Source organism: Anomaloglossus baeobatrachus, chromosome 1, assembly GCF_048569485.1.
Source record: "Anomaloglossus baeobatrachus isolate aAnoBae1 chromosome 1, aAnoBae1.hap1, whole genome shotgun sequence".
NCBI lineage: Eukaryota > Metazoa > Chordata > Amphibia > Anura > Aromobatidae > Anomaloglossus > Anomaloglossus baeobatrachus.
Window position 1 is genome coordinate 686,393,421 of NC_134353.1, and position 13,787 is coordinate 686,407,207.

The 13,787-nt window shown below is 46.7% G+C and overlaps 1 protein-coding gene across 1 annotated transcript in view; it reads right to left on the bottom strand.

The window, feature by feature from the left end:
- Window positions 1-6,487, bottom strand: part of PITPNB (phosphatidylinositol transfer protein beta) — a 77,805-nt gene extending 71,318 nt beyond the window's left edge. The window contains exon 1 of the mRNA XM_075320104.1: window positions 6,374-6,487. Within this exon, the coding sequence (XP_075176219.1) occupies window positions 6,374-6,393 (20 nt within the window). The 5' untranslated portion in view covers window positions 6,394-6,487. The remainder of the gene's footprint in view (window positions 1-6,373) is intronic.
- Window positions 6,488-13,787: the final 7,300 nt, after the last annotated feature.

The following is a 13,787-nucleotide window of genomic DNA, read 5'->3' on the forward strand; positions in this document are numbered from 1 at the left end:
TCATAGTTGGGGTCTACCTATGATGTCAATTACAGGCCTCTATCATCTTTTTAAGTGGGAGAACTTGCACAATTGGTGACTGATTAAATAGCTGTATGAACAGCAAGTCATTTTTACGGAAATGCATTTGATCATTCTTTTGCTCACTTTCTAGATAATTTTGCAGTGTTTTCTGCACAAACAACAACGGAAAAAGACGCAGTGTGAATATAGCCTAATGTAGGAATTGCGAAAATGCAGCCCATGCAAGGAACGCTCACTAGCATAGTGGTCATTAGTAACAAACCTACTCTGAAGACTCAGGTCCCAGCACTGGGGCCAGCAGCCAAGTGACATTTCCAGACCATTTCATGGATGTACAGATGGGGACTATCCCTGGCATTCTCCAGACAAAGCCTTGGAACTTATCACAAAGCCTGAAGGGATCTCTAGTTACAACCCATTTGCTTTAACCATTTAAGGGACATCTTTCCATTTTAGAAGAGGGCAAAGAAAATCCAGCATGATACCAATGGTAGTCACCATAGACTGGTACTAATCAGCAAACTACTGTCACCTACTCTACAATATATCCTTGTCCAAAAATACTGAAACGTTTCATGGCCGAAATATGTCATTTCAGTAAAGGTTACAGCCGATGATTTTGGTGAGGGCTACACTGAAATCATATTTAAGGATTGCAACCGTCACAAATGTGGTGGATTTTGTGTCATTGATTGCATCACATGAGATTGCAGTGACCTCCATGATGTCTGTATATCAGCCCCATAGACAGTGGCCATCTGATGACAAGTGAGAACATCTATGGGTGAACATTGGCACACTGTCAAGATTCTGCTGTGCTTGCTGAAGCAATTATCACATGTGATTTGTGACCAGGCACCGCTAGCCTCTGTAACATTGAGAGGAGCTAGTCGGCATGTAACCAAGTGGGCCAATCCCATACGGATATAAACACGTGACGCCCACTCCAGCTGGCAAAGCAGAATCCTGACAGTTAGGATCTGGCAAGATGTAGTCATATAGGGTGACTGCAGAAATCCATGTCTAGCCTAAAAAATCTCTTTATAGACGGAAGCGTGGTCACCTGATCTCCGATTTACTAGAATTTACCTCAGAAAGTGGTGGAAATTATAGTATGAATCCATGGAAAGCACAAGCAGTCATTCACACCGGCTTCAGGTTTAAGAGCACAGACGGGCCAAGATATGTCAAATTAAGTATGGCTGAAAAATACCCCATAGGCACCAGTCTTTTCTTTATATGAAGAAAAAAAAAACAACAACTGGTGAGTGGCACAGTGGTGCCCATCCTCCACCTACTTACACTGAGGGCATGCGGGCACAATGAAGGTTAGATGAAGACAATCTCATCATATTTTTTTATTTTACCAACTAATAAGCATCACATTAAAGAAACTGCAGCTGAATATCTCCGCATCCTCACCATGAAGAAAACCATCCTACACCGTGAAACCTAGAAGGGAGGTGACAACACGAAGCGCCAACATTATGCAAACGGGCAATGCCAAGAATACCCCTAGGGTGTAAGCACAAACTACCGTATTTTCTAGACTGTAAGACGCATTTTTTCCCCCCAAAACTGGGGGTAAAATAGGGGTGCGTCTCACAATGCAGATATAGCTTCCTGGGGCGGCAGTGGTGGAGCGGGGTCATAGCAGGCAGGGTCGGCAATAATGAGGGTGTCACTGCAGTGTCGTGGAGGGCGTCTGATCTGACTGCAAGCTCTATTGACTTGCCCACGGCTGATGCAATTAACTTCAAGAAAATGGCTGCGGAGGTGGCATGTGCGCAGATTGACGCGATGGACTTCAAGAAAATGGCCGTGGAGGCCTTTCTGCGCACACACCACTTCTGCAGCCATTTTTTTTTTAAGTCCATTGCGTCAACCACATGTGAATGAATGGAGTCTGCAGCCAGATCAGGCACCCGCCACCACAGCGACACCTCCATTCTGTGATCCTCCTGACCCGCTCCACTGCAGTGACACCCCCGCAGCCTGACGGCAGATCAATGGCACCCGCCACCATGACATCCCCAAGGCCGCAGTATTGCCGACCTTCTGTCCACTGACTCTCCAGAAACGCAACACCCTCTCCTCTGAGCCTGCAGCATCGCTGACCATGCCCTCCTGTGACCTTCCTGAGCCGATCCACCACCGCCGCTCCCCCCTGGTAAGCATTAGGAATAAGACACACTAGGATTAGAAGGCAGACCCTCATTTTAATATTAAAAATTATTTTTTCCTATTTTCCTCCTTTAAATTTGTGCGTCTTTTATAAACCGAAAAATACGGTAAATCTGCCAATCCCGGGCATGGAGCAATACTAGAAGGAGAAGGATAGGACCCTGAAGGTACCGGGAGGACACGGGATGGGTCAGGTCACCTGGTGGGATTGTGAAGGAGACCAGAAGACCTCTGCATTAAGACACAACTAGTACAAAGACTCCTCACACCTTCATCCAGGGTTTACATTTATCCCCCACCCACCTCAGACGCACCCCAACAAAAAAAAATTCCCTTTAATTAGGCAAACAGACTATATCAGGCTGGCTACAAGGATAGAGGCCACAGGAAGGGAGACCATTCTATACAGTGGAGGCCATTTGCCTCTCTGAGGTGAATGGTTCCTTATCTCTTAATCTCGTTTTTAGCCCTGAGGGGTCCCAAACACAACATCTAGAGAGGTTTAGGCTCTGTGCAGGAACCCCAGATATAGAGACTGATTTAAAAAAGTCACAAAGACATTGATCATAGATGAAAAATACCTTCAAGGCCCCGTGCACACTGAGGATTTGTTGAGGTTTTACCTATTCGTAGCCAAAACCAGGAGTGGGTGATAAATCCAGAAGTGGTGCCCGTGTGTTTATTATACTTTACTCTGATTGATCCACTCCTGGTTACTGAGGTAAACCCACAAGTATCACGTGAACATGGCCTAATGGTGACTGCTATTAGCGCCTTATTACCAAAATGACGCCTTTTCTATCATTACTCGGTTGTCTGCTTTTCTGCTTGGTATTATGGACGCGGTTTTCATTAGATGTTAAGGCTCTGTGCGCACACTGCGTATTTGCATGAAGTTACGCTGCGATCTGCACCACACTGTAACTGCATGCGTCCTGCGTCCCCTGCACAGTCTATGAAGATTATGCAGGAGACGTGCGCACGTGGCGTATTAGAGCGCAGCGCTTCGATTGCTGCCCGAAGCGTGCGTTCTAAGAAGTGACATGTCACTTATTTCCTGCGCTCTGCATGCAGCCCCCGCTCTGCCTATGGGAGGGGCTGCACTCAGAGCGCATGGAATCGGCTTTTTTTTTCCCATTACGGACTCTTTCTGCAGCGATTTGAAGCGCACGTGTGCTGTTCAAATCGCTGCAGAAGTTTCTGCAGGAACAGAACGCTACATGCGCACATAGCCTAAAGGCTACTTTACACACTGCGATATCGGTCCCGATATCGCTAGTGTGGGTACCCGCCCCCATCTGTTGCGCGACACGGGCAAATCGCTGCCCGTGTCACACAACAGCCGTCACACATACATACCTGGCCGGCGACGTCGCTGTGACGGGCGAACCGCCTCCTTTCTAAAAGGGCGGTCCGTGCGGCGTCACTGAACCGCCGCCCAATAGCAGCGGAGGGGCGGAGCTGAGCGGGACGTAACATCCCGCCCACCTCCTTCCTTCCTCATAGCGGCCGGGAGGCAGGTAAGGGGAGCTTCCTCGTTCCTGCGGCATCACACGCAGCGATGTGTGCTGCCGCAGGAACGAGGAACAACCTCGTTACTGCTGCAGTAACGAGATTTGAGAATGGACCCCCGTGTCGCCGATTAGCGATTTTGCACGTTTTTGCAACGATGCAAAATCGCTTATCGGTGTCACACGCAACGGCATCACTAATGCGGCCGGATGTGCGTCACGAATTCCGTGACCCCAACGACTCCGCATTAGCGATGTTGCAGCGTGTAAAGCCCGCTTTAGACATTCATCATTTGCAACTTTTCAATCTGTTGCCGTTTCTGCACTATGGTCATGCAGTGCCGTGGTGGAGGAGGATCTGTCTCATCTTTCCTTCGAAGACTAAACATGCGACATTTTAAGGGTCATTGAAAAGATGGTGACTTTTTACTCTAAAAATAAAAAAAAACAAACATCTCTCAGCCTGTCTACTCTGTGTGCACTTCTATTAAGGCGTTTGGAGTAAGACCTGCCTCGACAAGAAGAAAGACTAAACATTTACCTTAAGGCGACATTCATATGATTATATTTTCGGTGTCTTTGGACAAAGCTGACTTCACACAGGCAGCCCTGTAAGCCATGCTATACAATAGGGCTGTTTACATCACACTTTTTTCACATGGACCCAAAAATTAAAAAAATGGCAGCACGCACTAATCTCTGCATCCCAAAAACTACTGGATCCCATACAGCTCATTCATATTAACATCCGACTTTTAAGGATATATCATTAATAATCTAGAAAACCAAATTTGGTCTTTTAAATCTTATTAAATGGGTTGTCCACTACTCAGACATCTCCTACGTTTTCCCCTTGTAAAATAACAAACACCTATACTCCCCTACGGTGCTGTCCCAATGATGTCAGCGCTTGGTCTCCTGGGATCAAGTGACACCATTATATTATACAATCCCTATAGCTAATCAGAGCTTGGTCTCCCAGGGATCACATGACACCATTATATATTACATGATCCCTGCGACCAATCAGCGCCTGATCTACCGGGAAGGATGTGACACCATTATATCATACGATCCCTGCGGCCAATGAGCACTTGGTCTCCTGGGGATCATGTGACACAGTTATGTCAAACAATCCCTGTGGCCAGTCAGCGCTTGCTCTCTCTTGAGGATCACGTGACACCGTTATATTACACAATTGCTGGTACTCCTGGGAACTACATGACAGTGTTCTATCACAAGATCCCTGCGGCTAATCAGTGCTTGGTCTGCCGGGGATCACATGACACCATTACATTACATTACAAGATACCTGTGGCCAATCAGCACTTTGTCTCCCGGGAACTACGTGACACCATTATATTACAGGATCTGTGACCAGTCAGCACTTGGACTCCCGGGGATCTCATGACACCATTATATTACAAGATCCCTACAGCCAAGCCAATGTCCCCTCCTTTGGGCAAATCAGATCTGGAGGAAGTGAGAGAACAGCTGCAGTTCATGTTTCTTCCAGATGTCAATCACATCCAAAGGAGGTGACAGTGAAGCCAGCGCTGACTGACAGCAGGGATCACGTAATATAACAGTGTCACATGATCCTCAAGAGACCAAGCGCTGATTGGCAGCAGGGATCTAAAAAAAATGTGTTGCATGATCCCTCGGCGACCAAGCGCTGTTCGGCAGCAGGGATCACATAATATAACAGTGTCACGTGATCCTCGGAAGATCAAGCGCTGACTGGCCACAGGGACTGCATAATATAACAGTGTCATTTGATTCTCGGGAGTCCAAACACCGATTGGCAGCAGGGATTACATAATATAATGGTGTCACATGATCATCGGGAGACCAAACACCGAATGGCAGCAGGGATTGTGTGATAATGGTGTCACGAGATCCCTGGGACAGGCAGTACTGGCAGTCGTAACAGTGACGGCACTGGAGGGCAGAATAGTGTTATTACTCTACATGGGGAAAACATACTAATTGAAGGGGGTTGTCCATGTAGCGGTATTTATTTATACACATGAACCGGTCTGATACAAGTGATGAATTGGGCAGGACCAGGGTCCGCTCCAGTGAAGACCGCTCCATACAATTTTTTGCCTTTGGAGAAGTTTTTATGTGACCTGAGATTAATTTTAAAATGTCCTGAAATAACGGAGATAAAAGGCAGAAGCCGAAAACCCACGATTATTACACGGAACATTAAACCGCTATCTCAGCGCGGCCACAATGTGACTACAATGGGGTGCACCCCAGTATGGGGAGGTCATGCACTGGCATGGTCACATCTGACGTCACACATCAAGCACAAGTGATGACCTCACACCTGGTAGTCACTACCCATAGTGCACCGCGGCAGGAGAAGCTGCAGGTGCTGCACGACACCCAGCGGCCGGGACTGGCCGGTAAGTACAAGGTAAGTCAGAGGCGGCCATGCCTCTATGATGCAACCTGCACTGCACCAGGTAACAGAGCCGGAAGAACCGGCCCCTCCGCCGCCGAGGCCCAGCACCGGCCCCGACCACCACACCGACCTAGGGCCGAGATCAGAGGCCGGAGCGCAGGGGGCTGCAGCGCTTCTGCCTGGTAACGGGGCAAGCCGCCTCCCGTCCCCGCAGCCCGCCGCACCGCACTACCGCACTCACAATTCCTTGATTAGCACCATTCTCCGCAGCGATCGCCGCAGCTCCTGTGCGGCACCGACGTCACACGACGCTTTCCGGGAGAGCGGCCGCGGTCCTAAACCACGCCCTCAGAATGCACGGAACCACGCCTACCGGCTTGCCCATTGGCTGTACAGAGCAGCCTGGGTTTTGGGAGCCCCGCCCACGAATCGCTGATTGGCCGGGACTGTGAAATCTGTCAGAACGCCGATGTGTGCCAGGTATTGCTTGTAGCTTACTTTCCCAGGGATCCCGCAGCCTGAGCGACTGTGCCTGATCGGCCTCTCCTCCGGGGATTATGCGGCCTGGATTTAAAGAGACAGTACAAGTCACTCTGGCAAAATAGATCTAGTGATAAATTCTTGTCAGAAAAGGTGACACAGTGTGAGTGACCAGCCCCTCCTACATGTGCTGAGCGGTGTGGCGGATAGCTCATTGTAACCCGCTCATAGATATAGAACTCTATCCCTGATATAACGCTTACATTATATATATACATATACATTACAGAGCGATCCATGTGCAGGAATCCCCAATATTTATTTTGTATTTTTGCATGATCGGGGATTTAATTTTTTACACTTTGTATTACATCTTTTTGATCTATTCACTTGTATATTAAATAGATCAGTATTTAATTAATTAACTTGTTTACACTAATTTGCCACATTGGGAATTTATTCATTGTGTTCAGTGTCACATGATACAGGTTATACACATTGTATTGTCTACAAGTGCATCTCAATAAATTAGAATATCCTGAAAAAGTTAATTTCAGTAATCCAATAAAACAAGGGAAACATATTATATAGAGTCATTACACACAGAGGGATTTATTCCTATATATTATAATAGAGTCAATACACACAGAGTGATTTATTCCTATATATTATATAGAGTCATTACACACAGAGTGATCTATTCCTATATATTATAATAGAGTCAATACACACAGAGTGATTTATTCCTATATATTATAATGCAAAGAAGAGGGGAGCCAGCACTGCTCATGAATGGCATGCAACAATGAAAAAATAAAAAGTGTAAAATTCACAAATTCATTCCTACTGTAACAATTCAATGAGATTTTTTGCAAATTATTGATCAATGATTTGAGCCCCCCTGCCCCGTCACGGCAAATCTGTATAGGGGGGTCCCTACACTATGTCATAAATTAATATCGTACCATAAGGTCTCATATAATGACTTGAACAGGACATATAAGAACACCACTTGACTATATATTATAATAGAGTCAATACACACAGAGTGATTTATTCCTATATATTATATAGAGTCAATACACACAGAGGAATCTATTCCTATATATTATATAGAGTCATTACACACAGAGTGATCTATTTCTATATATTATATAGAGTCATTACACACAGAGTGATCTATTCCTATATATTATAATAGAGTCAATACCCACAGAGTGATTTATTCCTATATATTATATAGAGTCAATACACACAGAGGAATCTATTCCTATATATTATATAGAGTCATTACACACAGAGTGATCTATTTCTATATATTATATAGAGTCATTACACACAGAGTGATCTATTCCTATATATTATAATAGAGTCAATACCCACAGAGTGATTTATTCCTATATATTATATAGAGTCAATACACACAGAGGAATCTATTCCTATATATTATATAGAGTCATTACACACAGAGTGATCTATTTCTATATATTATATAGAGTCATTACACACAGAGTGATCTATTCCTATATATTATATAGAGTCATTACACACAGAGTGATCAATTCCTTTATATTATAATAGAGTCAATACACACAGAGGAATCTATTCCTATATATTATATAGAGTCATTACACACAGAGTGATCTATTCCTATATATTATAATAGAGTCAATACACACAGAGTGATCTATTCCTATATATTATAATAGAGTCATTACACACAGAGTGATCTACTCCTATATATTATATAGAGTTATTACACACAGAGTGATCTATTCCTATATATTATAATAGAGTCAATACACACAGAGTGATCTATTCCTATATATTATTTAGGGTCATTACACACAGAGGGATCTATTTCAAGTGTTTATTTCTGTTAATGTTGATGACACCGGCCTGGGTGTATGATGTAGGATGCGTCATGCATGCTGCCTTCAGAAGAAGGAGGGCTAAAAGAGGAGGCGCCGGTCCCGGAGAACGGCGCCACCCATTTGACCAGTCTGCACCGGAGCGACCTCCTAGGTGAGTATTATAAAGTGTTTTTTATGTTCTACACAGCGGCCTTGGCTCTTATATACAGCATGTTAGAATGCTGTATAAGAGGCGAGCTCAGTGGTGGTGGCCGCAGCTTATACTCACCAAATCTGGTGACAGGTTCCCTTTTAACTTTTTGATGATATTCTAATTTCTTGAGATACACTAGTATATTGTTGGATTGCCTATACATATCAGTGTCAGCCCTGCTGCGTTATTTGTATTTATTTAGTCGCACCGTCACCTTTTTATGCATGTTTTTTAACTTTTCTCTAATAAAAATTGTCAATTTTTAAGATCTTCATTTCTTTTTTGGTTTGTCCTTTGTTTTTCTTATGGAGGCTATACTATTTGGCCTTTTTGGGTTAGTAATAATAAGCTGGGTAGTTTATAAAGTGGGCGATGAGGTGCTGCCCTTGTCTGCATATACACCATGTTCCAAATTATTATGCAAATTGGATTTAAGTGTCAGCGATTCATTTTTTTTTTTCAATGAAACTCATTGATGGTATTGTGTCTCAGGGTTTTTGGATCACTGAAATCAATCTCAGACACCTGTGATAATTAGTTTGCCAGGTGAGCCCAAGAAAAGGAAAACTGGATGTTCCACAATATTAAGCAGGCCACAGTTTCCAAGTAACATGGGAAAGAAAAAGGATCTCTCTGCCGAAAAGCATCAAATAGTGCAATGCCTTGGACAAGGGATGAAAACATTAAATATTTCACAAAAACTTAAGCGTGATCATCGTACTGTGAAGAGATTTGTGGCTGATTCAGAGCACATATGTGTTCGTGCTGATAAACAAGACAAAACAATCACTGATCTCAGGGAGACCAGCCAGAAAACACTGCCGGCAGCCAGCGAGGGCGCTCAAAACAGTGAAATCCTAGGTGCATTGCCCCCTGGGAAGTATGCAAATCAAAAAGGTCCATGGAGCCTCTGCTAGGAGTATCATAAACAAGGATGATTGACCTTAGGGAGATCAACATCCAGCACCACGGAGACACCATCACGTGTTTCTCAACGCAGTGATTCTAGAACAAGGCCCCCTGGGAAAATATGCAAAACAAGACTGCCGCGGAAACACCATCACATGTCTAAACGCTGGCAGGAAACTAGACAGGTCTTTCACCAGGAAGGAACAACCACGGGAAGGGCAGTCTCCAGTCAAGGAAACCTTGTTCTGCTAGGAGTATCGACACAGAAAATCCAATGTAGCTAGGATTTCACTGTGTTGAGCGCCCTTGCTGGCTGCCGGCAGTGTTTTCTGGCTGGTCTCCCCAAGATCAGTGATTGTTTTGTCTTGTTGGTCTGCTAAGCATTGCTCCCACCTGGCCAGAATCCTACTCCACACGGATGAGGGGCAATACCCCGAAACAGCTGTCTGTGTATGGATACCTGGCCTTGGTATTTCCCTTGTCATATCTTTAAACTCGTCAAGAGCTGGATATTGACTAAAAGGGCCACTTAATATGGTGGTCTCCTAAAAAGAGCCACTCCTAGGCTAGTTCCTTCCCGGAAGGATATCTGGCTATTTTCTGTGTCAAGACACCTAACAGAGGCTCCATGGACCTTTTTGATTTTCGTGCTGATAAAGCAGAATGAGGAAGGTTTCTGTCAGGCAAGTCCATCGGATTAAGAGAGCAGCTGCTAAAAAGCCATTACAAATCAGCAAACAGATATTTGAAGCTGCTGGTGCCTCTGGAGTCCCTCGAACCTCAATGTGTAGGATCCTTCAAAGGCTTCCTGTGGTGCATAAACCTACTATTCGGCCACCCCTAACCAGTGCTCACAAGCAGAAATGGTTGCGGTGGGCCCAGACATACATGAAGACTAATTTTCAAACAGTCTTGTTTGCTGATGAGTGTCGAGCAACCCTGAATGGTCCAGATGGATGGAGTAGTGGATGGCCATCATGTCCCAACAAGGCTGCAACGTCAGCAAGGAGGTGGAGGAGTCATGTTTTGGGCTGGAATCATGGGGAGACATCTGGTAGGCCCCTTTAGGGTTCCTGAAGGTGTGAAAATGACCAAAGTATATAGAGTTTCTGACTGACAACTTTCTTCCATGGTACAAAAAGCAGAAGCCACGGTGCATGACGCATCTACGTCATACACACACGCCGGCATTGAGGTCCTGCGCAGGCACACTTTGATCTGCCCTGCTCAGGGCAGATCAGAGTATTGTAGTGTGCCTGCGCAGGACCTCAATGCCGGCGCGTGTCTATGACGTAGACGCGTCATGCACCACGGCTTCAGAATAAGGAAGACCAAGATGGCCGAAAGGGGAGGCGCCGGTCCCGGAGAACGGTGCCACCCATCCGACTGCTGTGCACCGGAGCAACCTTCTAGGTGAGTATTATAAAGTGTTTTTTATGTTATACAGCACAGCCTGGGCTCCTATATACAGCATGTTAAAATGCTGTATATAAGAGCCCAGTGGTGGCCGCAGCTTATAGGTCAAAAATGTGGTGACAGGTTCCCTTTAAAACATATAAAATGTTTAGAAACTCTACTGTGTGCCTAATAATTTGGAACAGTGCATTTTCAGGGAGGTTTCTTCAATAAAATTAGATGTACACTCTAATGAGTGATGACTTTTATTAGAGTGACTGTCATTTGCACTGACCATTTAGGAAAATCAGAGAAAAATATTTGCATAATAATTTGGAACATGGTATAGTGTACTGCTCATATAGGTAGGGTGACAGCCCACTCCTCCTGCTGCTCTGTCCATGCTGGATACCCTGTGCACGAGATTTCCATACTTGCGGTCGTATGACGACTAGACTTGCTATTTTTGAGAAGCCATGTGGGACTAATCTGGCTGTTGCCGTAAGTATGCAAACTTCATACATGTGTGCCGCCCCAGGGCTCGGCCGCAGCCGAGCCGCTCGGATCCGGGCTCGTCGGTGGGTGGCTCGAGCGCCTCCGGACCCGGGGGTCACGTCGCTCTGAAGGGAGGCTGGCGCTACGTGAGGGGGGGTTTCAGTGGAGAGATTCACGGCCGGAGCCGCGGTTTTTGAGTTTAAGTTCGTGACGCCACCCACGGGTCGTGGTGAGTGTGGACATCACCGCTGCCGTTGACTAGGCTCCCGGGGACGGTGTTACGCAGCCAGGTGTTGACCCCTCCGTGGGTAGGGGGTTGATGGTCCCGGGGCCCGGTTGTTGGGGTTAGGATGTGGGGGTGCTGGCGTGTTGGCGTGATGCGGGGCGGTGCGCGGCCCGAGGGAACTGTTGTACTCACTATGACAGATACACCGGAGTCTCTGGTAAACCAAAAAGATCGTGGTTGGTGCCCGCAGCCGGCCTGGTCTGGTCCCCCACCCGGTTTGGTGGTCCCCGCCTTTCTCCTACACCTCGTTTGTAGATTTTGACTGCCTGCGCTTCCACGACGGGAGTCCGCTCCCCGGCTTTGTTTGTGTCGGGAGAGCCCGTTTGCCCGCAGACGCTGGCCTGTGGCATCTCTCTGCCTGAGCGGTGGCTTTCTATCCCCCTCATTGGGCTGTTGTCTTCAGTCGGGACTTGGGTGGGAAAGAACCTAACGTCCAGACTTAAATCAGTGAATTTGACTCGGTCCAGTGGTTTCTGGGCCTTGTTCTGGGTCTGAGTACCCCTCCTGGTGCTCCGGTTTCTAGTTGGTTCCCCGGTTTGGTACCAGCGGGCCACTACTCTGTCCCGGTACCTTACGGTTCCACCAGCCATCTTCCTGGCTCCTGCAGGCGGCAACCACTGTCTGCCTCCTGGCCAAAGGGTATCCGGGCTACGACCCGAATCCCCGATAGACGTTTTCTCCTTCTAACACCTCTCCTTTCACCTCCTAGACTGCTCTCCTCTCCTTCTTAACTTCATCTCCTTGCTTTTCCCGCCTCCGGCTATCCGTACTCCTCGGTGAGCGTGGCCAACTACCTGGCTCCGCCCCAGGGTGTGAACGTCAAAGCCTGACAGGGGTGACTCAGGGTTTTTAGGTTGACTGCTGTTACCGTTTTAGGGGACTGGTGTTTGTGCAAGGGCCTGTCTGTGACTACCTGGCTAGTCCAGGGCTTCACACATGTGGTCACCTACACGGAGAATATAGGGAAATTGTGACAGTATGTGCACCGCACCATGTGCAGTTACATTAAGTGACTGTAGACTTTTCTTCATACAGCAGAAAACCCCTTTAGGCCGGTTTCAGATGTCCGTGTTTCAGGTGCGTGTGACATCCGTTTTTAACATAGATGCCACTTGTACCCATGTTATTCTATGCTGTACTCTCCACGGTCGTGTTTTCACACAGACCGTGTGGCCCCACACGCACAAACGGAGACATGTCCGTTTTTACGCCGGCAGCCCGGGTGTCACACGGATCGCACATTGATGTGATCCATGTGACATCAGTGTGACACGTACCGGAGTACACACGTGTCTGTAAAATAAAAAGATTTTCTATATAAACCTGAATCCAGCACTGTTTTCTTCGGGTCTGCTGCCTCCTGCTTCTGTCCGCCACTCATTATATTCATTGACTATTCACCGCACTGAGAACCTGGAAGCCGGAGCATAGCTGGGGACTTCAGCGCCTGAGACCGCATCACCGGGGATGGGTGTGTGTGTGGTGAGGACCTGGAAGCCGGAGCATTGCGGGGACAGCATCAGAGACAGCATGGCCAGGGTTAGCGCCAGGAGCAGCATCCTGGAGGACAGCATCTCCAAGGACAGCATTGTGGGGACAGGTGAGTATTCAGCAAGCATTGTGTCTGCAGTGTCGTCCAGGAGGTCATCAGAGTTACCAATTAACTCTCATGAACCCATGAAGTCACCGTCCTGATACGGGGGTGTCATCAGAGTTCATTGGGAACTCCAGTGACCTGCTGGATGTCACTGCACACACACTGCTTGCTGAATACTCACCTGTCCCCATGATGCTCCGGCTTGCAGCTCCTCAGTGCGGTGAATAATCAATGAATATAATGAGTGGTGGTCAGAAGCAGGAGACAGCAGAGCCAAAGAAAACTGCGCTGGATATAGGTAAATATAGAAAATCTTTTTATTTCAAAGACCTGTGTTTTCTCTGGTACGTGCCACAGGATGCAAACACAGATGTCACACATGTGACACACGTATGACCATAACCATGCATGTGGCTTGTACCTGAT